Source organism: Mya arenaria, chromosome 3 (genome assembly GCF_026914265.1).
Source record: "Mya arenaria isolate MELC-2E11 chromosome 3, ASM2691426v1".
Lineage (NCBI taxonomy): Eukaryota > Metazoa > Mollusca > Bivalvia > Myida > Myidae > Mya > Mya arenaria.
The window spans coordinates 61,370,759-61,395,724 of record NC_069124.1 but is presented as its reverse complement, the minus strand read 5'-3'; the positions used below and the strand labels follow the sequence as shown (position 1 = coordinate 61,395,724).

The 24,966-nt window shown below is 33.7% G+C and overlaps 1 protein-coding gene across 5 annotated transcripts in view; it reads left to right on the top strand.

Annotated features, from left to right (window-relative positions):
• The window catches only part of LOC128228324 (protein CEPU-1-like), a 128,468-nt gene that overhangs the window by 57,293 nt on the left and 46,209 nt on the right, over nt 1-24,966 (top strand). For 3 of the 5 annotated variants that reach the window (XM_052939572.1, XM_052939570.1, XM_052939571.1), the window contains exons 2-3: nt 19,012-19,109; nt 21,202-21,694. In XM_052939572.1, the coding sequence (XP_052795532.1) occupies nt 21,580-21,694 (115 nt within the window). In that variant the 5' untranslated portion in view covers nt 19,012-19,109; nt 21,202-21,579. Of the gene's footprint in view, nt 1-19,011; nt 19,110-20,960; nt 20,981-21,201; nt 21,695-24,966 lie in introns of those variants that run through there. The other 2 variants (XM_052939574.1, XM_052939573.1) reach the window with 2 other exon arrangements.

Genomic DNA, 24,966 nt, shown 5'->3' with positions numbered 1-24,966 from the left:
CCGTACATAATTATAGTACAAGACTTAGTCAAAAGGGTGGGTATTGTCTACCTAAAGTCAAAAGTCATGGTTCTAAGTCCTTTGCTTTCTCTGGAATTAAACTATGGAAAGATTTACCTGTAGAGTTAACGGAGATCAACAGGTTACAAAGTTTTAAGGTTGCCATCAAAAGTCATCTTATGAACAGTATTTAAAATTGTTTTTATCTATTTCGGCTCAGGATTTTAAATTGTTTGCTTATATCATTTTACAATTTTAGTAATGTGTTTTAAATCCTAGCTGCAAACAGGAGTGTCACTAAATCAAGATTTGACTGTGATATACATTTTTATGACTCAATAGTACTTTTAAACATGATTATATTTAGGTCCGCCTCTCTATGTCATGCCGCCAATACAAAGGACCACAATGGAATAAGGGCTTGCCCTTATTTGTGTTATCCTTGGTGTTGGTGTGTATGTCATAATTTTCTCGTATGTGATATAGTATTTAATAATGCTCATTATTTTATCCTATGTTATGTTGTGAACTATGTATATGCTTCCTATGCCGAAATAAATCTACCTATCTATCTACCTTAAACAATAAGGTATCCAATGATTACCAATACTTTCTCATGATCATGTACTACATGGAACACGAGATATATGTTGTCGTTTAGGAATCTCACAAAACGTCGCTAATGGAGGATTTCTAGTTTCGTTGGTGTCCATTCGGAACTCCTCGGCCATTTTATCGAAAACAACCTCGGATGTATTTGGACGGTTTACATCCTCAAAAAGTGTTACGTTTAAGTCCGCTGCAAATAGATCGCGTAGTGATCTTATTTAGCAGTTAAACTTTATGACTTAACTCTTGGGAATCTTAATTATGTTTGCAATAAAACACTTCACTGGCAATCAATTTAAACTCAGATCAATAAATACAACTCTTAAACACTACATTTAATTAATGATATAATTCAAAAATATACGAACTACTTCAACTGATGTACCGGCATACATCCGAGGTTGATTTTGAAAAAAAATGGCCGAGGAGCTCCGAATGGTTGGTGTCCAGATTCCCTTTAAATATTTATAACTGTACCGTCTTGGTCTTCACTGTCCGACGGTTAGAGAAAATTGAAACAACTTACGAGGGGTTTTGGATTGTACGATTTAACCAGGCCAATGGCCTATCCATTGACATCGGCCTCACTGAGAGCCTGGTCCTCAATCCTGCTCGGTTGTGGAGCATAGTGCACAGACATAATGTAACCATGAGTAAAGCTATTATGGTTATTCTCTATCATATTACGGATTGCTGTGCTTTAACCATCAGATGTATCCGGATCGCGAAAATTTCATGTCATTAGAATCTACCGTGTGATACTTTGAACCAATTTAATCTTGTTCATAGCTACTCATGTGTACCCTTTTGGTGCCATTGTCAATCACATAATATTGCAATAAATGTTTTGGACAAAAACCAACAATACAATTATTTATATGGAAACATACTAATTCGAATCAAGTATGACTAACGAAACAAGAGTCAAGATCATTCATAAGCACCTAGACATAACACAGTCATTACAAAACGGCTACATCAACTGCAATTATTTTATTATTAAACAGTTGCCCTCATTATTTCTGTAATTAAATGATATAAATATTATGGAATACAACTGATTGAGTAAATTGGCGACAGAATTATATAGAATCTGCATCATGCCAAAAAGGGGAAATAAATAAGAAGACTGTGAAGCATCTCAGAAGTATAAACCGCCAGTTGTGGTTCATGCAAACCAGTGTGCGAAATTTAAATACAAACTTACAACTTGTTCAATATGTACATTATGATTGTTTGCTATGAACAGTTCTGTGCGAAGAATATATCGCAATACTCGCCACGTTACACTTACTATGCCCTCTGATATTCAATAACGCGTTTGGTAATTTACTGAAACTGAAACAGATGGGTTTAGGTGGGGGATGTGTTAAACATAGGTTCATGGTCCAGCATCACTACAACACGTAAACAAAAAAATCAATAACGAGTAGGAAGTTTAGGGCGCACAATAAAGGTTGATGAACCTTATACTAAAACTACATGATGTGTGCTTAGATAAAATGATTGCCCTTCAATTTGTTTTTATTAATAGCTACATGGCCACAATATAAAAATGTTTAATGAGTCAAAATATAGCTGATATTGTTTTAAGTAGTATACAAATCAAATGCCTCTTTGTAAAGACCATTAAAATCGAATAAATTCAACATGAAGCATTAGAAAACTTCAAACATTATTTTGCATCAAACTATACTGTGCGCCTTAAACGATCTTATACAATTTACCCATTAATATTGATAATTAACCAGTAAAAATGTTTTTACAGACTTCGGTATTTTGTTCCAAATATAATGAAGGCAGACACTACACATTGTTTTAACACATGTGACCACATTATCTTCACGGAATTGAATATTTTATATCTAGATGAAACACAGAACTGAATGTTGATTATTTTTCATCCCGATGCCCTGTGGGATGGAATTATTAAATACAAAAAAAGATTTCTTTGAACCAAATAAAGTAGAGTTGAAAGAGCAATGGTGTTTTTATCGTTTGACTTTATGTTATAAACATTTAGCACAATGGTAAAACAATACTGACTTACAGCCTTAAAAAGTTAAAAAGTTTAAACGAATTTCGTATAAATAAAACAATATAAATCTTCAACATATTCTGTGTGTTTGATCTGAAATAAAAGGTGCAGAAATAAGAAATACAAACTAATTTTACGAACTGATGAGCTGGCAACGGGTAAGAGCAAATCTTCCGCAACTGCAGTTTAAGCTTTGTCAGCGGTGTGTGATATCAAGCGACTTAAATTGTGGTAATAAATCAGTTTAAAAAGGAAAGCATAATCAATATTTCCGTTTACTAGATATCGTAATTACCTGTAATGAGAAATGTATGTTATTCTATGGACTTCAGAAATGTTCCGATTAATTCACCTCATCGTTCCGAAGCAGGATATTAATTCCGTGATATGTAACATGTATTCTAATATATTATTCGGGACCCTACCGGCGGACGAATATGGCAATAAAAAGTAGTGATAAGGATTGCAGGTTAAAGGAGATATAAATTAGCGTAGATATATGGGGATGGGCATGTTCATGTTATAAATACATAAGTCAAAGAAGGCGTGCTTGCATTTGTTTGCATTATTGACATTCGGTGGTCTGATCAGTGTTTCATTGTTAATCGTCAGGCAAGTCACATTTATTAGCTACCTTGTGTGATTCACAAAGCTCTTCATTCAAAGATCTTAAAGAAGAAGAATAGATGATTGTTGTGATGTTGAAATTAATATTTTATGAAAATATGTCAAAGAAGAACTAGATAAACTACCGAAAATTTCCTGAATGGTACCTTTCTCTGATCAGATATTTATGGCATTCCAATTTTACGTTATGCATGACTCTCCGTTCGATATTATGGACACATAAGAAATAAACGGATACATATTTCATCTGCGTTAAATGACAAAAGACGAATGCTGTTGTCGAGAAAACGACAACTTTTTGACAAACGATGTTTTGATATTACAGTGCATGGCTATTGGCTGGTGTGTCCGTTCTGAATTGTCGGTCGACCTTTGATTCTTATTTCATTTAACAAGACTATTGGAAATGTTCGGCTTCTGGGCTTGCCTCTGTAGTTTTCATCTGATCGCATGAATAAATAAAATGAATGTAGCCACTTGATAAGAAAAACAACTGCGCCATTTCGTCCAGTTTTCATATACATGTATTCATTCTTGCGCTATTCCAGACTATTTAAGTTTGTTGTTTTAGTTTTTTGAATAAAGCAAAAGTAATCGAAAGAAACAAAAAACATGAGCAAAATCTACATAAGAATGCACATATGCTAATAAATGGTAAAATGCTAAATTTGGACTGCAATTAATTTAGGTTGATGTTCAACTTAATCGTTCATAAATCGAAGGGTGCAAAGAAATGAGTCAAATCAAAGTAGTTTGAACTTAAGAATTGATTTTTAATGGCACACACATAAATACCCAAAGGACATACACATACATACACACGAAACTGGAAATATCAGGCGTAAAATTTGAACAATATGTTTAAAGACACACATATGAAGGCCAACACGTCCCTTCACGAGACAAATATTACGCCATTAGATAACAAATATTACACAGATAACATGTTACCACATACAAGATGTTGTAGCGTCTAGTTCAACAATAGAAATATATATGTGAAAAACTACAGAAACAAGCTCAGTAGAAAAAAGTTAATACACCTTATTTTTTATTGAAATAAAACATATTCAAATGATATGTACGAACACTTATTCAAGAGTTTAGATACACCTGAGCTAGACACTTTGGGCATTACCTTCATCCGATCAATTACAATTAATACCATTTTAGATTAGAATTACTAGTGACAAAGGCACTAGACGTGATAATACTTCTGAAAAAATATCCAGGAAGAAAGGAAATCAATCTATTTCAATCTATTTCCCACAATTCCCAAGAAACGTCCTATGATAAAGGTGATACATATTGCGCATTCATCGTACTATTTCACACATTTATAAGAAAAGAAAGCTTTTGGTTTAAACGCGATTAATGGTTATTAATATATTCATATCAAATTTGTATTTTAATATAATTTATGCTTATTATGTTAGCAATCATTGTTCAATGGAAAAAACTAAGACCCATGACGAAAAACGAACAGCGGCGTGCGCTCGGAACCATTTCACATTGTGTCCATGGTGACCGAAATAAGTATACCATTGAATCAAGTTCGATGTTTGACTTGTGAAAAAACAATGTTATTAGGAACTTGTGACGTCAACTGTGATATCAATGTAGTTCACGTCATTAAGTCAGGCCTAAAAAAATATGTCCGTTTCGGGTAACCCGACCCTACCTATAAAAATGCGCCGACCCTAACTATTTTTTCCGTTTCTGAGACAAAAAAATATTCGTTAGCGAATAGAGAGTTACGAAGGGCGGATAAATGCAGATTTTAATCAGAATTATTGTTTATATGATAAAACAAAGTCAGGCAATGACAGTAATGTAGGAAAGACTGCCATGTGCAAGAAAACACTCTGAACTTAAGACAGATTTTGAAAAAAAATCATAAAAAAAATCCCTACCTACCCTACCCAGAAATTTTGGGTAGGTTACCCTATACAAACAGTATTTTTTTGGCCTCAGTAAACAACGAATCAAGCGCTTTTTGGTGTTTATACCTTTTAGAAAGAAATGAAGTAAATTATATGCAAGAATATGTTTGAGTTATGAGTTTCCGGCACGGGTGGAAAGAAAACGGATACTCGGGACCGCTGGGTTACCACCTTTCAAGACTCGTTACCTATTTTAATACCAGCCTTTAAAAATATTTCGCCAAGTGAACACAGATGGTTATATTCTACTAGTGGCTAAGGCTAGAGGGAATAATATACTTTCTGTGTCAACGAGGTGAACTTAAATATAATGTCGTCTGATATCTACATAATGCCCTGCATTGTTTGCATTACAAATGCATGAGCAGTTACTCCAAGAATTAAGTTCCTACAATTCATTTAAGCATATTTCAAATCGACTTTTCAAAGTTATAAACAGACATGAAAATTGTACTTAAAAAAAAGTTTACGACCTAATGTTGCGAGTTACCAGCGTCGAAAATATGGCTGATGGGAGAAGTAACGGCAATTCATTTAGGCATACGTGCAAAACACTATCAATTCTAAACGACATACTAAGAAATGCTATTGAAAATCACACGAAAGAGCGAACGAAAACGTTAAGAAATTGCAGCGTATTGCGTCAGTTTATAGTCCGTGGTCACGATATTACATCCTTGGTGTAGAGACGATGGTTCCTGGAAATTAATTAAACATGTAAATGAAGTTTCATACCTTAATTATTTATGAGTCTAATTACAAACACTGAGACCATTTGTTTTGTCTTTTATTTCAATGATCAGACCCTAGACTGCTTTGAGGGAAGAAATAAGAACACTAGTCTTCTTCTGTTTTTGGTCTTGATTATATGTTTGTTTATGAATTTCATATTATTACAAATGCAAGTTGAATGAGTTAAATACTTAAGGTGCTGAGTTGGTAAATTCATGTTGAATTCATTATATAGCTGTGTGAAACCGTGATCGATTCCTTTTCGTTATTGTTTTGCTCCTAACTACCGTATACCTTATATCAAAGATTCTGATATACTGCTTGGCAAGCACTGTTTTTTATGAATTATGATATTCAGGAAATGCTTTGAAAACTTTCAGAAATTCAACAATTACAGCAAAGAAACTCTTACCATAAAACTATTTCCAAAATGCAAAAACATTTATTGTGAAACATTATACATTTGAAGGCTGCATTTTTGTTTCATAACCGAACCAACGATTAGACATCAAAGTTTTATTATTTCTTTCTTTGTAAACAGCAGGGACAATTAAACATATTCATAAGCTTTGATTTTCATAGAACAGTACTAAGCAAGCACGTCTATTGAAACGGGAAAGGATGATTCAACTATAAACAGTTATTTGTGTTTCCTCTTTGGAAAAATAATAGATACTGTTGACATCATGACTTGATATATACTTTCAACATAAAAGTGTAATTCAATACCGTATTGTACTTTATCGATCATTTCTAAAATTGACCAAAAACGCTCTTAAAATTAAATAAGCGGAATGTATATTTCTCACCAAGTATATCATTTTCTCAGGAGACTTGAATACATAATACCAGGATGAGTCAATTTTAAAGGTGTTTCATCAATATATTTTAACAATTAAAGGAATAACGGCCTTCAAATGTCACTCATAAATCCACGTCGTCGATGTTTTTGCGAAAAGCAGCTTTAATTCAAGGTGATTTTTTAGATATTATTCGAAAAGGCCTCATATAGGACACTTAAATATAAAAAAAGAAAATATTTTATTGACACGCAAATCCCAGCAGTTTCCTCACAATTGGCTATTAACACGATGTTGCTTTAACCTACGTGTCAGTTCATTTCCGAACAATCGTAATTCAAAGTTGATATTACGACAAGGGGATCCTGAAAAAAACACAGATACAAATAAATTTACGATGAATATTATCCATATTTCTAGATTTAAGTGGGGTTTTTTAACTTTTCTTTATTGTATATACAACTGGAAGTCAATTTTGTGCAATTATCGTGAATTAAAGTCATAGACAAATAGAGCAGTATTATATTGATAAAAACGTCTGGGTATATGCCATTATGTACACATTTTTTTTTTTTTGCCCACGATTACTTAGAAGATATGGCAATCTCTGTGCCAGTTCTGTGACAGTGTTCAATATATAAATAGTCGTGACAGTCTCTCTCACAATCTGTGATTGCTTGCGCTTACACTACGAAGTTTTGCTGTTAACTAACGACGCAGACGGGAATAGCAAGCAATGCCTTTATATAAAGTAGTATTGTCTTCCAACAATGTCCTTTGCGTTAGAATATGGAAAATAATACAATGGACACTGCGGGGACAGGCTCAGTAGACAACAAAAGCTAAGATTTATGTACTTACACTGAAAGAGAGACAAACCAACTACACACAACACAGACAGACCAGACAAACACCACCTTATCGTTATCAATAAAAGTTGGGCTCACCGCTTTGGGAACCATAGAAGTCTCCTTTACGTACTGATGATAATTCCCTCTACGCGTGTTCAAATTGTTCTATATAACTATAACCCTATTACCTCCAAAGAATATTGCCGGATAGCTAACAACTACGGCTATTGCAAATGTTTAACATGGAAGAAAAGATAACAATCACAAATGGTCTAAACTTTGTCATGTGATTGTGTTGCATAATGTCAGTTTTGTCATAGCCAGCAACGTCAAACTGACATGTCCGCTGCCTTTCTTTAGTATTGCTAAATATATATTTACCCGTGACGCCACGCTTACTTCAATTAGCAGTTTAATTCCTATGAAAGGTACCTTTTACTGCAAATGATGCATACGCAAAAAAATATTTCTACAAATATTCTGAATATGTATTCAGTAAACAGACAATTAAACAATTATCTTTATATTTGAAAATTAACTTAAAATTGTTTTATTCATTCAGTAAAATGTAGTTTATGTCCTTCTTAAATGCGCCTATTCTTGTCTCTGTTTTCTGTAGAACAATATAACTCAACATTTTTTATTATGCCATATCGTTTTTCTTCATTTTTATATAGGTTAAGATAAAACGTTGATTGTTTAATCAACTGAAATGCTATTTGTGCTGTAGTATAGGTTACGGAATTGATGATAAATAAAATCCATACTGAGTTATGAGAAGGAAAAAACATACGGTTTATTGCTAAACAATTTTAAAAACAATAAATAAACATTTGACCGACAAAGAGTTTCGTAAAAGAGGTCATTTGGGATCTTTTTGTTTTACCTTCAATGACTGCATCGTTGGCACTCCATAATTCAATCGTTTAAGATGATGTCTGATGTCAGTCGTTGAATACTTGTAGTTACTTGTACAATTTAAAGTATTTGTTTTACACTATTCTTCATTGTATTATAATGTTGCTGTCTCCGAGCAGAATAATATGTTTGATTTTTAAAGTATTCATTAATGTTGGAAGATGTGAGACTTTGATTACACATACAATAGTTATAACAGCTAGTGAACACTTCTCTCGAATGAAGCATATAACAAGATTACATCTTATAAATCTGATTAAAATAACCAGTGGTTATGGATAGGATAAACACGTGTTTTGTACATGCATTTATGGCGATCTGCATGTCAATGCGTATTTGAGTGAGCAAAATTTGGCTAAATTAGATTCTAAAGCAAATACATGTAAAATATGACTCGATATGTTATAATAACTAAGCTTTCAACGATGTTCAATAGCATCAGAATGACTTGTACAATTCGAAACAAAACACTTCAAAGAAAACTACAGCGACAAGACCAGTAGTCAAAACAATATGCCTTAGGTAAACAGCTTTCTGATTTCAAAAAGAACTGTAGATACGCTCAAACAAACACAGCGAGGTTTTATCTACCTTAACATTGTTTAACATAAGGTGATGAATGGTTTATATTATGCTTGAATGTCGAATATGATGTGTAGACAAATATCTTAATAATATGGACAAGTTGAAAAATATTAAATTTTATAAAACAATGCCCCCAAAAAATCTATGAATCTATCATTGATATTTTATAAAACAATTGTCTGTTAAGCATTTGTTTAAAGAGTAACACGAATCTCGGGTAATCTTTAACACTTTGAGATAGCCGAACATTATTAAAATCCCAATGAACTAAAACCGAAATTGACTTCTTTGCCCAAGTCAATGTTTAGAGTTCACACATAATGTAACCTTCATTAGAACTATTAAGGTTATTATGGCTATTTAACTTGCACCAGTGTGCATCGTTAGCACCGTATTGGAATGTAAAGCTTAAACTGAGGTTTCCGGTGGGTGCAGTTTCGTCACATTAGTAATCCAAAGTGTTGACATTGCTAAGAAGTCAAAACTTATATATAACTACTTAGGTGCCCCAATTTAGTGTCACTGTCAATCACGTTTACCATTTTTTTATTGTGACACAATAGTTTATGTCTTAAATGGTAACTTACCATGTTTGTTCAAATATGACTTAAGGGACAGTGGTCAATTTCATTCCTAACACTAAGACACAACAAAGTTGCTTCAGACAAACAACTGCAATTATATTATTAAATAACAATCGTCCTTATGATTCGTGTGATTAAATGAAAAAAGTATCATGGAATCTCCCTTATTAAATTATTTAAATAACGATAAAAGTCTTAGAATCTGCATCGTGCTAAGCTTAAAGAGAATTGTGAAACATATCACAATATTTGTGCGAAAAGCTACAAAAACAAGCTCAGTAAAAGTTTCAATATAAACCCGGTTTAATGCCGTTGGGTAAACGCCAAAGACATAGAAAATAAAATCACAAACAAGAAACATGGAAGAACAGCACAAAACTCCACAAACAGCACAGTGCATACATACTATATATAAAAAAGATAAGTATGTTTTGATCCAATGCAAAAACATATGCGATATTTAAATACAAATGCACCATTATGTTTCTCAAATTATATCAACAACATGTAGTCACTAATGCAGCTAAATATTCTAATGTTTAATAATTGGGTAAATGCGTTGGCTAATTAAGTGAAACTGTAAGGAATGGAATAGGGGATGGGTGTTAACGATTTGCCGTGGTCTTGATTGGTTAGGTTCATATTGTGATTTCTATGTAATTGTTTTGTTTTGTCAAGGTATGCGATAAACATTATCATTAAACGCCATAGCCATGATTAACGACATGTTTAACTGATGTTATATCACCAATAAATAATTCAAACACAAATTAATACGTTTGCGCTTGGGAAAGTTTATGATCTTATAAAAATACCAATTTCATTTTGATAATAAGCCAGTATTATAAAAAATTTATTTGTGACTTTCCCGGCGGACGAAACTGTCAATAAAAGTGGTGAATATGATTGCAGCTAACTACATATAAAAGTTAATGTAGAAATATGGGCATGAGCATTTGTCGTGTTTAGAAGACATAAGACAAGGAAAACATGTTGCATTCGTTTGCATTATCGACAGCCGATGGATTGAACAGGGTTGCATTGTTAATCGTAATACAAGACACAACAGCAATAAAGACTTCATGTATTTATGAGCTCACTTTCGTGATCAACAAAGCTCTTCGTTCGAGGTTTATTAAGAAGAAGAAAAAATGGATGTGATGAAATCATTATTGTATTATAATATGTTGGAAAAAGGCTTACATAAAAGAAAGTAAATAACCTAAATGAATTAAACTGTTCTCTGGATGGATTATCTGTTGGCCTTTGATTATTGTGGCATTAAACAAGACTATTGGAAATGTTTGGGTTTTGGGCTTGTCACTGTAGGTTCCATCCGATCGCATGAATACATAAATAGTATGTAACCGCGATTATACGGAGGACAACTACGCCATTTCGTTCAGTTCTAGAGTTTTCAATTAATAGCACGTTATAAGGTCAGTCAAGAACGTAGGATGAGTATTTTGGTGTTTTTGTTTTAAAATTGCATAAAATTCATACCAAAGGAATGCAAGAAAATAAACCAATCATGTATTTCCGGCCCGGATAGGAAAAAAGACACTCGGGCACGTTCATAGCCGGTTACGTTTCAAGCATCGTCCCCCGATTGCATACGTGTTCTCGGTCGTTTTTTTGTTCTATCAGCACCGGAAACACATCACAATGCTGACTGTATTCCACCCAGTGAACACGAAACGTTATATTTAACCAATAGCTTTGCCATGAGAGAATAATTTCTGTGTTCACAAATGGAAATATGTTGCTTAAACTGAAACAAACATGTATAACTTTATATCATGCTGATTATTCATCAAAATACGAGTTCATTATTTGGAATGTGGCATCAAATCTCAGCCACCTACGACATACTGGAAATAACATCATGAATTTCCTTCCCACAACTGTGCACGTTTTCGTTTATTTTACAGTATAAAAATCTCGAAATGAGAAAGTAGTGAATAAGTGAAATTCTAGTTTAATAAACTTACTGTTTCAAACTGCGTGTTTAATGGGAAAATAGTCCATCGTTTTTTTTTGTTTTGCAATAAACTACCGGAAATAATAGAATAAACAGTAATCTTTTGAAATGAAGTCGACAATCTTCGTAAAGCTCTGCATTGTTTGCATTACAAATGCATCAGCTGCTAACTCCCAAGACATAACTTCCTGAAATATGTTTAAGCATATTTCAATAGACTTAAAGAAAACATACTCAAAAACAGTACAGAGAATAAGATTTAGTTTTGAAAGTGGGCAGCGTCGGATAATATGGTCAATATAAAACATAACGGCAATATAGCTGGGTAAACGTACAAAGCACTAATAACATTCAATACAAAACAATTAATCTAATTGGAAATCACACGAAAGAGCTAAAGAAATTACTGCGTATTGCCTTTGTTTATAGTCCGTTATCACGATATCCAATCTTCTTAATAAGAAGATATTTCCTGGAAATTAATTCAATTGGTAAATTGAGTTTGATACCTTGTTTATTTTTGAGATTTTTATACAAATATTGAAGTCTTTTTGCCTTTTATTGATAAGATAAGACTCTACAGTGCTTAAAAATAAGGTGTGTTCTGTGACGTGTCTAGTCCTGATCCAATATCTGTTTACGAACTCCATAGTTTTACTTAACATGAATGTACGAGTTGTAATCGCCACTTCCAAATCTGCTAAATACTTTGGGCGCTTTGTAAGAAGGTCTTAGCTGTATTCGTAATAAAGTTGTGTTTAACTGTTACAGCAACTTCGTTTCCAGTGTCCAATATTTTGTGTTCAAAATTCAATAAACCCAGTAGCTGTTCTTATAAAAGTAGAATCTGGAAATTCTCTCAAAGTGACTTCGGCACACTTAGGCAGCTCATTGCAGATTTTGATTTGAATACATGGTGTAATAATGCTATAACTATTTGCACGTATTAGTATACCAATCAACTCATGTCATTCTGTAATATATATATTCAAAATTTGTAACGATTCGAACACAGGAGCCTCCGTGGTTCCATTTTGAAATAAGAAAGCCATACGATGTTCAAACAACAACAAAATTACACGACTCAACTTCCCGAAACTGCAAAGGAAGCTCATTAGGAGAAACTTGCTGAAAAGCTCTTAGAGACCAGGTCCTCATCTTCTGAGTTTTTGGATAGTTCTAAAACACTTAACTTTTCCACTCCAGCTAAGAAGCCTCCCCAACTCATTCCTTGAGGCATTTGAATGAAATACCAACAAGGTCAATCTTCTGAATCGGAAAAGCCAACTATACTTGACTGACTTCAATACATCATGTCGAGACGTCTTTGATTTAGTTTTGGTTCTAAAGACCGGCATGACCACCGGATCTGTTTCTGTAAATAGTTATGTTTTTATAGATGCACTCTTACTCCCCAATAAGATTTATCACAATTAATATAATTGTTTTAATATACCAAATCGGATAAATAAATGTCGAAAACAATGGTTTTTATGAAGGATACCGAGTTTATTTTGAAGGAAAGATGCAGAAAATACGGTATTTTTATGTTTTGAGACCATCGTTGATCGCAGTTAATCTTTTAGCACTCACCATCATATAATAGTTTTGCATCAGCAGCTCAAGTTTATGTTTGTTATACTTGTGTGTATTGATTTTGATTACTAGTGTCACTTTAAGGAAATAGCTTCTGGAAAAACTCTTCCCCTTCGTAATCTATTCAACCTTTTTCACCGCAGAGGTAAAAAACAGTCTTGGGAAACTAGCAAACGAATGTGTTTATATAAAGCGTCGAATCCCCAAAATGTGGGCAACTTTCGTCAAATATCCCTGTTAGTGTTGTCAGCAAAGTTCTTTAACTTTTTTTGAGCAACTGAATATCCCAAACCTTTTCATTTTGGTTTCATTCCGAAAGATTCCTCTGTGAACCAACTGATTTCTATCAATCACTTATTTTGTCTTGCTCTTGACGAAGTCAAAGAAGAAAATGCATTTTTGGCAGAAAGGTCTTCTTTTCAATCTAAGACAAGGAACTTCTTATTATCTTAGCGAAAGAACAGCATTGCCTTTTAGGTTAATACAAACTGACACTGTTTCTGTGACAGCTGGAATCCTTCAATGCTCTTTCTTGGCTTCGTCTTTCAATATATCAAAATAAGATTTTGCATGAAATAAGGTCTATTATTCGCCTTTTTTGCAGATGAGACAGCCTGAGACATTAATGTCGATGACCCTTTTGCTGCAGCAAGTCTACTTAATGATAAATGGCACATATTCATGCCTGAGCAAATCATTGGCTTGTTGCCTTTAATCCAGAGGCACCTCTTTTACCTCGAAATGTTAACAAACCATTACAACCACCATTTTTTATGATAATACATAGATCAAGGAAATTACCTTATATACACACTTGTGCGTCAAACTTTCAACTTCCTGCTCCTGATATCGAAATTATTGCAGTCCATGTTGCCAATGCAAGTAAATTGATGACACATACCTCTCTTTCTTTCTTGTACACATTTCTGGGGTTCTGTAGCAAGCCTTCTTGACAAGTATCATGCATCAGACCGATAATACTTCAACTTCTTCTCTTCGGCTCAAAAGGGGCAAATGACAAAACAAACTCGACCGTCTTCAAATGTGTCCAAATGTTTATCAAACAGATCAACATGTTTTAACTCATGCTCAACACAATTTGAAAACACCTGACACCTACAACCTACTTCTTGACTTTATCTCATACCCCGTTCGTTTGACGTATATTCTATGGTATTAACTCATATGCACTCATACCTCATTTTATTTGCAATACGATTAATAACAATAAACACTGTCAAATTTTGTAACTACAAAAAACTTCAATACACGTAGTTGAAACCAATCATTTTAAATTGTAAATTGCAAAAGCAGCTTTGAAGAACGTCAGAAACGAGACAGTATGCATTCACCATATACTTCAGCTTGCATTTTCTCTTGTACCACTTGCATTATGCTAGATGTTTTTATTCGTTATGTTGAATTGTTTATACAACTGAATACTATTTAAACCATTTTTTGCCTAAAGCTGCCCTATAAATCAATTGTTATATGATTTGGATGGCAAATACTTGTTTTAATGAAAGCCGATTTTGAAGAAATACTCAACAATTTTAGCGAAGTCTTAACGTGAATTAATGTCGAAAATCCAATAACATTTTTTTAAGATTTTTACATAACCGAATAAACCAATAAAACCTGAGAATTTATATAATTATTATAACTAATTAGTTTTTGTTATTTAAAAAGAAAAGACAATTAAACAGATCCATAACCATTTATTAACATTGGAACACTATTAAAGTAACTCGTCTATTTAAACGGAAAAGGATAATTTGACTACAGATAAATCCTTTTTTTTAGTTTGAAATAAAATAGATATAAAATTATTTAAAATTAATAGGTACTGTTGACATCATGACGTGATATATACGTTCAGCATTAAAGTAAAGGTCAATACTAAGGAGTACCATAACTGCCCATATAACAAAGCAAGCGGTTTGTTAATTTCTCACCGAGTATATCAGTTTCTCAGGAGATATAAATGCATAATACCAGGGTGATGTTAATGTATAAGTCGTTTCATCAATATTTAACAATTATAGGAATAACGGCATTAAAATGTCACTCATAAATCCACGCCGTCGATGTTTATGCGGAAAGCAGCTTTCATTCATGACAATTTATTTAAACAATTATTCCCAAAGGTCTCCTATAGGACACGTAAATATAAAAAAAGAAAATATTATATTGACACTCTACTCCCAGCAGTTTCCTCACAGGCGGCTATTAACACGGTGTTGCTTTTACGAGTATTACCCGCGCGTCCGGGCATTTTTGATTAATCGTGATTTTAGATCTGATATTACAATAAGGAAATCCGGAATGGATACAGGCAAAATTAGGTTTACAATGTAAATGATCCATATTTTCAGCTAAAGTGTTAATATTGTAAGGTATTATGGTTTAAATAAGCTATTAAAAGGACTGACTTATGTATTTTTTACATTTTCTTTCCATATTAATGTATAAACATTGTAAATTGGAGGTCACTTTTGTGCAAGGTAAAGGCATAAGCAAGTTAATCAATATGTCAAACAAAGGTACACAAATTATTAGTTTCTGTTGTCGACGATTTCTCTTAAAAAAAGAACCCCGGCAATCTATTCGATTGCTTGTTGTATTAATAATGGTATTGCATCTGAGTTTTGTATTTATAAAAGCAGATCAATGGTATATGTTCTTATAAGTTTTATCAGCTGATAACAACAAGAAGAACAAAAAGTTGAATTCCACTCTCAGACACACACCAAATTCGGTTCCATGTATTATTCTCTTCAAGATTGCTGCACTTTATCATCCTACTTCACCTTCCCCTAGACAGACAAAATTCACCTGCCATATGTTTACGCCTACACAACGATGTATTGCTGTAAGCTGCCTACGCAGAAGAAAAAAAATAGCTAACAATGTCTTTATATAAAAGGGAATTGCCTTGCATGTCTTCTTTAAAAGCACTAGGCAAAGGCTTCATTATGCTGAGCGAGAGACACATCAACTACACACTACACATACACCAAACTTATCATTGTCAATAAATGTTCGGGTCAACGCCTTGGAAATAATACATGTTTATGTTTTACGTTCTATTGATGAATACTTCGAAGCATGTGAAAATTATGCTATGTTACAATAGCCATAGCACCTTCGAAGTAGGCTTTGTTCGATTGTCAGATGGGTAACTATTAGAGCTGTTGTAATTTTATCTGGAAGAAATACGCGACATCATTCCAAAGATAGCTAAACGTTATCATATTGATCTGATGCATATGATCTGTTGTCCTCATCTGTCTCGTCACACTCATAAGTGTACTGCCTATCTTCAGCATTTCTCGATATCTCCTCACCCGTGACGCCACGCTTGGACGTTTGCAGTCTCCCGCATTGATTTAGATCTTATCCTTTTATCAGACTTGGTGACAATGAACCTTATCTGCCATAAATTGAGCAAGTCCTGTTTAATATTTACAATACTTGATAACAATGCACCTTCTCTGTCCTAACTTCACTATATCCTGTCTTATTCTAACTATACTTGGTAACAATGCACCTTCTCAGTTGATCATGCCCTGTCTAATATTAACGATACGTAGTAACAATATTAAAACACGCTCTCTGTTAAATTTTATTATACTGGATAGCCATGCACCTTTCTTTTTCCTTACTTGATCATGTCCTGTCTAAATTTTATTATACTGGATAGCCATGCACCTTTCTTTTTCCTAACTTGATCATGTCCTGTCTAAATTTTATTATATTGGATAGTCATGCACCTTTCTCAATCCTAACTTGATCATGTCCTGTCTAAAATTTATTATACTGGGTATCAATGTGCATTTCCCTGTCCTAACTCGATCATGCCCTGTCAAAGTTTAACAATACTTGTTAACAATGCAACTTCCTCTGTCCTAACATGATCATGTCCGTTCTAATACTAACAATACTTGGAAACAATACACCCTTTCTGTCCTAGCTTGATCATGTCCTGTCTGATATTAACAATGCTTGATAACGATACACCGTGTATGCTATAACTTAAATATGTCCTGTCTGATATTAACAATGCTTGATAACGATACACCGTGTATGCTATAACTTGAATATGTCCTGTCTGATATTAACAATACTTGATAATGATACACCGTGTATGCTATAACTTGAATATGTCCTGTCTAATATTTACAATACTTGATAACGATACACCGTGTATGCTATAACTTAAATATGTCCTGTCTGATATTAACAATGCTTGATAACGATACACCGTGTATGCTATAACTTGAATATGTCCTGTCTAATATTTACAATACTTGATAGCGATACACCGTGTATGCTATAACTTAAATATGTCCTGTCTGATATTAACAATATTTACAATGCTTGATAATGATACACCGTGTCTGCTATAACTTAAATATGTCCTGTCTGATATTAACAATACTTGATAATTATACACCGTGTATGCTATAACTTAAATATGTCCTGTCTGATATTAACAATACTTGATAATGATACACCGTGTATGCTATAACTTGAATATGTCCTGTCTAATATTTACAATGCTTGATAATGATACACCGTGTATGCTATAACTTAAATATGTCCTGTCTGATATTAACAATACTTGATAATGATACACCGTGTATGCTATAACTTGAATATGTCCTGTCTAATATTTACAATACTTGACAAAGATACACCGTGTATGCTATACCTTGAATATGCCCTGTCTAATATTTTCAATACTTTGTAACAATGAACCTTCTCTGTCTTAACTTGGTCATGTCCTGTTTAATATTTACAATATTTGGATACAAAGTTTTTAAGCAAAAAAATCAACATTACATCATTCTTAATTATGGGCCTTAATTGTCAAATCCTGACAAAATATCACCTTTTTACCCCCTTTATTGCAGTAATTTGTAAATGTCAATAGTCAGAGTGTGTGTGTTTCACATTATTGTCGATCTATGACATGTCCATACAAGACATTTGATTTTATATAACAAAGATCCTGTTTACACATTATTCATAATTCATTATTTCATCTGTTCATCAATTCAGCATATTTAGATTGATTTTGTCTGTATAAAACATGGTACGTATAGTGTAACGGTTAATTTCTATAGCATCATCATGAACTTGAGGCCTTACTTAACTTTATTATAAGCCCAGAGTTCGTGTATATTTAACTCCTGAACTTTTAATTCACTGTTTCTTTCTCATGTGTGTTCGGCACGATTTATTCCGGAAATGAATATACATAAATAATATGCTACCATGTCATATTGTGTCACACACAATAAGACCAGTATGTATGTACTCATAGGCTGGAGAAATTCGCATGTCCGGGCATTTCCGATTAATCATGATTTTACGATGTTTTGAATGCATACGGGTGCAAATAGTTTTAAAATGTATATGGTCCATATATAGTATTAAGTAAAATTGTTGTAACCATTTGAACAAGTACGTGCTAACAACTGTTATTTGGGGCATATACCATCGTCACAAAATGAGTACTCAGAAAATAAAAATCAATATGTATGATACATACGTCAGTATATCAATAGTACTGTTGACAAGGTATTCCTTCTTTGTCCAGCCTACAAAGCCCCCATCCTCCCCTGCAGTGCGAAATTAGTGCAGACGACATCTGTAGACGCCAGCTGAGCAAGTCAGCTTCATCTCAATTACCTATATATTACCACGACCATTTATACTCATTTACCCCTTGGATATTTCAGGCGGAGAGAAATTACTTCTGGCTAGTCATCATCCCATTTCCTGGCATCGATGGAAGACTAAGTCAGTTATATCACTGCACGCATACACGCATTTCCTGGTATGTGAATATTGTCTGCAACTTAGAAATTGTTCGTTTTTTTGCTTGGAAACACACACGTGAGATATTTGACAAAGAATTAGCCAAAGAATAGTGAAGTTAATTGACCAAATATCATATCATGTTAGAGCTGAGCCACATTTCTTATGAACATTGTCAATATTCTTATTTCACCAGAATGTTTTCGAAGTGACATATTCAGGGTTTTTTTCACATCATTCGATAATATTCATTATTGTTGCTTATGAAAATGTTGGGGTAGACCACCTGTACAAACGTTCATTTAGCTTAATACAAATTAAAACAGAATTACTTCTTTTAAAATGTCTTACTAATGAGATATCCGCACTGAAGTGAGATTTGTTTCAGTTCATTAGAAGAAGAGTAATGTTTGCCGTCTTGTTACATAGTTTTCTCTCAACAATATTGTTTTGTTTCATTTATAGGGAAATGAAGATTATTGTATGATTATTATTTGATTTTGTTTTATGTATTTTGAGTGGGAAATATTGATAATTTGACCGCTCCTTAATTATTTTGTTTTCGATTACAGCAAAAGAATTTATAATCGAAATAGGGAACTGAATTTTATTTTTAGATAATGACATAAGAAATACATTCGTTAATTTGTGGAAATAATGCTTAATAGACAACACCGAGCGATCGTTGCATTAAATTGCTTGCTGCACAGCTGTGAAGATTGTATATGTTCCTAATTGTGGTGCAATAAAAAAAACACGAACAGAATCAGGCCAACACATAAGCTGGCTTTTTTTTGTACCTCAATCAACATTAACGGTAAAGATTTATGCGTTATGACGTCAAGTAGTTTTGTGAATTTCTAATGCTTTATTATATTTTAAAATTAACTGAAAAATAATATAATCGATATTTTGGCGCTTTTTTAACTTGGGAATTTGTGGCCACGTAGCTACCAATTTAAAACAAATTTGTAAACGTTCAAAAGTTATCTGAACACAAATATCATTCTTATTTTTTAACCAATAAAGGCAAGTGAATTAATCATAACTATGATCTAAAATTAAAACTAGTTTGGCATCAACGAATATTGTGTCCCTTCAATGTTCAAATACCAAAACAATGTTAATTTTATCTTCTCTTACAAAAACACATGTTCTATAACGACTAGAAGTCAAAAGTCAGCTTCGAAATAATTTCAACCATTATATTATAAATCTTTTAAGTAATTAGCCATCAAATGTCGGTTATCACTTATTTGTAGGCCTATATAAATCATAAGTGTTCGTCTGGCTGCTAATATGTCAATAGAATGACCAACAGTTCATTGAACATACAGTAATTACAGTTTGAATATGTTCTTTTGCTTTAAAATAAAATTTGACGTATAGAATATGTCAAAATGAAAAATGTCACCACGCATCCAAAAGTTTATATATATGTGTATCGGATGCCTTAAAGCCGTCAATGGAAGGTCGAGACAAAAACATCATTATTCAAATAAATCAATCATTGGGGTTGTCGTGGTGGGTTTTATTTATTAAGTACCTAGACTCGTCAAGCTGCATCGCATTCAATCATAAAGAGACGAGGCGGCTAAGTATGTCGATGGCTGCTAGAACATAAAGTTTAATTAGATGTAATAACACTTAGCATTTATTAAGAAACTCTTATTAGATGAATATTTCCAATTCCATTACCTGACTGTTGCGTATAGACCATTGCATGTTTAAATTTCGAGCCCCATTGAATAATTGTGCTGGAAACGTATTGGATTTTTTTCCGCATAGCTTCATATCTCATCGCTGGTGGCTGATACTCACGGACACCTTATTCCTCTACAAGAGTAGACATAGTAATATGAAATATGTGATTGCATTTATTGTTTAGAAGTAGGTGTTCTCTGGATTATTACAACTTTGTTACATACAGAATGTATGAGGGGTATTTGAAGACAATTCAGAAGTTCGTTAACACCTCTCTCGATTGTTCTTCTGTTATTGTTATAATGCAGTTATATATTGTGGACATAGTTTTTCAGTGAATAAGCCTTGGAATAAGATACTAAGACGCACTTATTATGTCCTGTATTGGCGGTAATGTTCTGTTGTAGGACCCGAGGTGACATTCCAGATACCAGGAAAAGGCTGGGCACGCGAACAAGGGCACCTGCGACCGCCAATTAGCTTAACTTGAAGTCGAAGGGAATCGTGACTGGCAAAGATTGGACTGCTCCGGAGACGCCAGTATCGTAGTTTGTTTTGAACGAAAATGTTCTGAAAACGAAATGTCAAAATGTTGACGGTTGGATAAAGGCAAGTGTTCAAGTCTATTTCATAAATGGAAAACAAAAGTAGAGGATAAGTGAACGGTGCTTAGCTTTAAATAACCTCAGAGGTTGTCGATAAGATAAGTCCACCACTTACAGGACGATATTTGATAATGATTACAAGAAAAGGAGATGTAGTTCAGCCCCGGTCGAGCCAACAGTATGAGGAGACATTCGGGCGGGCATGAGCCGACCGCGTCCCTCAAGTTTCTACCTGCGCACTACCTCTTCCGGATACTCATATCCGCTCTTCTTCTCACATTTGGACACAGGCTTGGTAAGTTATCTAATTTATATTGATGAACATATTCGAGACCGTCAGCATAAAAGTAACTAAGGCATTACAAAGTGTTTGCTTAAAGTTGTATCCTTCCATCCCATTCCCGGATTAAAAGAAATAGGATAGGAAAGTTAAGCAAGTTGTTTTGGGGGAATATTTTATAAATAACATTAAAACGAATTATTATCATCTTTATTTTTGTTAATATGATAAAACTGTTAACCCTTCCGTCGTTACCCAAACGTTCAGAATTACCATAACGCCACAACAAATTGATCATATGTTCTAAGGATTTTGCCAAAAGAAAGTAGGAGCGAGCGAGCGAAAAAAAATATAAAAATACCCTTTTTTAAATTTAAGGCAATTCAGAGGCGAGCGCAAAGCGAAAAATTAGAAAAAACAAAACAGTTTATATCTTACCAAATTTATCATACAACTATCATGAATTATGTCAAGAAATGCTTTTTAATTGCAAACATAGGTTCTCAGTTATAAATGAAAAGGTTTTGATGGTAACACATGAAAATCTGTCTCAATATTTAACAAATGGCAATAAGATCCAGTGCTTTACTATTAACTTCAATTTAAACGTGGATATATTGTAAAGACAACACTTCTCATAGTAACGTGCAATTATTTGAAGACTAAAAAGAAAACTATTGTATTCATTCCGTAACTTACTATCACAAAAATCATTTTAGACTAGTAAGAGTAATTCATCATTTGAGCATTTCCAAATATTGGGTCAGGTCTAAATTTGAACTTCTTGAAGCACATGATAAAACTGTAGTGACTTTGACATTGCAGAAGATCGAAAATGTAAATAACACAGAGAACATTTCTAAAAAAAGACACTGTGGATTAAATTGCGGGACAACATAATTAAAGCAGCATGAAAAAAATCTGCAAATGTGGCAACGATCATTATATTAGAGCAGGTGGTGGAATAAAGATGTTTCCCTTTCAAGACCTCGCCTTTACCACGAACCTATGGTTTATAGGTATGTGCCTTGATAAAGAATATCATGACGGCCTCCATAGCTTCAATGCCCGTAAGAAACAGGCCTCTTTAATCACAGGCAACTTTACTGGACTTTCGGTCCAGCCAACCCCGGGTAAATCCACTTCATTCATCTGGCACTGCGGGGCCACCTGGAAGGTAAAAACACGGCCAATTCCCCGGCTATCCCTGGTATACCCCCGGACCCTGGGTGGGGGGTGGCGGGTGGAGGGGGAAATATTTCTAAAACATTTACAAGTTCTACTATTTTTGTCAGTTTATAACAATTATGAGTATATGAAAACTGAGAAATGCATTTTAGAATTAAAAAAATAACTCACGAATTTATGTTCAATTGTTGTAAGTCGTGTGTCCGTGTATTTTAATATAAATTTTGCCCTCAAAATCCAATTTAGTTATTATTTAACACTAAATTTTGAGTACAAAACAATGAATTACTTAAAACACACATAAATAATTCTTGCCTTCGACGCCGTGAAAATGTTGTTGTTTGCTGAAGACTATAATCCATTGACTATGACACTGATTTTCATTTAAACGTGTATTTTAAAACTGACAGTAACCTGAAAATTAATACCGGAAATAAATAACAACGGTGCGTCCTGCAAAATATTCCCGACAAAAAAAGACTGTCAACAAATAGGCTGTTTTGCGGTTACCCGGACCTGATTGTGTCCTGACACGAGGAAATTTTGCTCGCGAAGAATGTAAAGCTTGGAAATACCTTCAAAAAAGGCGAAGTCGACGTTGCAGGTTTAAATTCTATGTAAATGAAGTTTAGAGAATAGAGGAAATAAACAGTAAACAAAAAAAAAAATAATATGCGCGGCCAAAAGGTATGTGCGGGCGCAAAAAAAAGTTTTTTTTTATATTTTTTTTCGTTTTCCGAATTTTAGGTGCGGCAAATCCGACGAACAAATGATCAATTTGTTGTTGCCTAACGGTCATCATAACTACCCTTCCCTTCGCCGCTGTTACTACCGCCTCTACCATCACCACGCGTCCTATCTATTTTGACAGCTCTCCCGTTGATGTTACTATTCCGTACTTAATTCACTGTTTAAATGCATTTTTGTATAATTCACAAATGAGGTTATGTTCCAAATATAAATAATTTAATAAAAGGTGGAATAACCAATAAATGCCCGATATTAATATGAATAAAAGCATGCAAATATTTTTGGTTTAAATTGATTCAAGAATGATAAAAACAAAGCGGTCGTTCTTCTGGTGCAAAATTCATTGACTAGACTGTTCCAGTTTGATTTCATTTCAAAATTAAGAGTGGTTTATCCGTCGTAAAATATGAATACATTCTTGCAACGACACACCATTGTTTAATGATAGTCATATAAACACGTTTAAAAACATTTCAGGCCCGGCGTCGTTATAAAACGAAACTAAGTTATTTTCTAAATCATTATTGAGTAACGGGTTAAAGTTATAATTATCGAATGTATTTCCCTGCCGAGGAATACGACGATTTTAGAATCTTGTACTTTTTAAATGATTCCATTCAAATTAAATCAGGCATAAATGAATTGCGTCCTTGTATTTTTCCGACAGCGGTAGACCGGAGGTCTCCATCATGATGTTTGATAAAGTACAAGAGTGATCGATTGTTGAAAATGTATTTTATCCTCTGATTAGTTAAAAACGATGAAAATCAATTAAACCGGTCTTTTTCTGAAATTTGTCAAAATGGTATTTAAGTCTGACGATACAACCCAACATCCCCCTTGTCTGCGATGTGCTTGCGTTACCTAGCCAGGAAGTAGCGCTAGGGTGTAAAGCGACTGGGCAAGTCATTAACTGCACTTGGCCCCTTAGTGTGCCAGATTTTAAGCATAATTATGGTTTTATACTTACAGTGTATTATAAGGCCAAAAGAAAAAGGGCTATGGAAAAAATCCACAAAATAATTTATCTGATAAAGAAAAAGTCATTTACGAAAACATTAAAGAAAAACCATGAAAGCTACAGGAACAAGCCTAACATTCAACAAAATATCCGTTAAAAGCACACGGCAAAGCACCGTCGGATACAAACTGTGCTATGCTTCGTGGTGAAACATGGGCGTTTTCTAGGAAAATCTCGTAATCAGGAATAATTAATGAGGCAGTTTCATTGTTTCCGCAGGGGACCATATGCTTTGACGTTAAAAAATATTCTAACGAAAGCCATGATTGAACAGGGTCCGCCTTTCCAGTACAATGTTACTTGTCGGCAGTAAAAACCACTCAGCCAT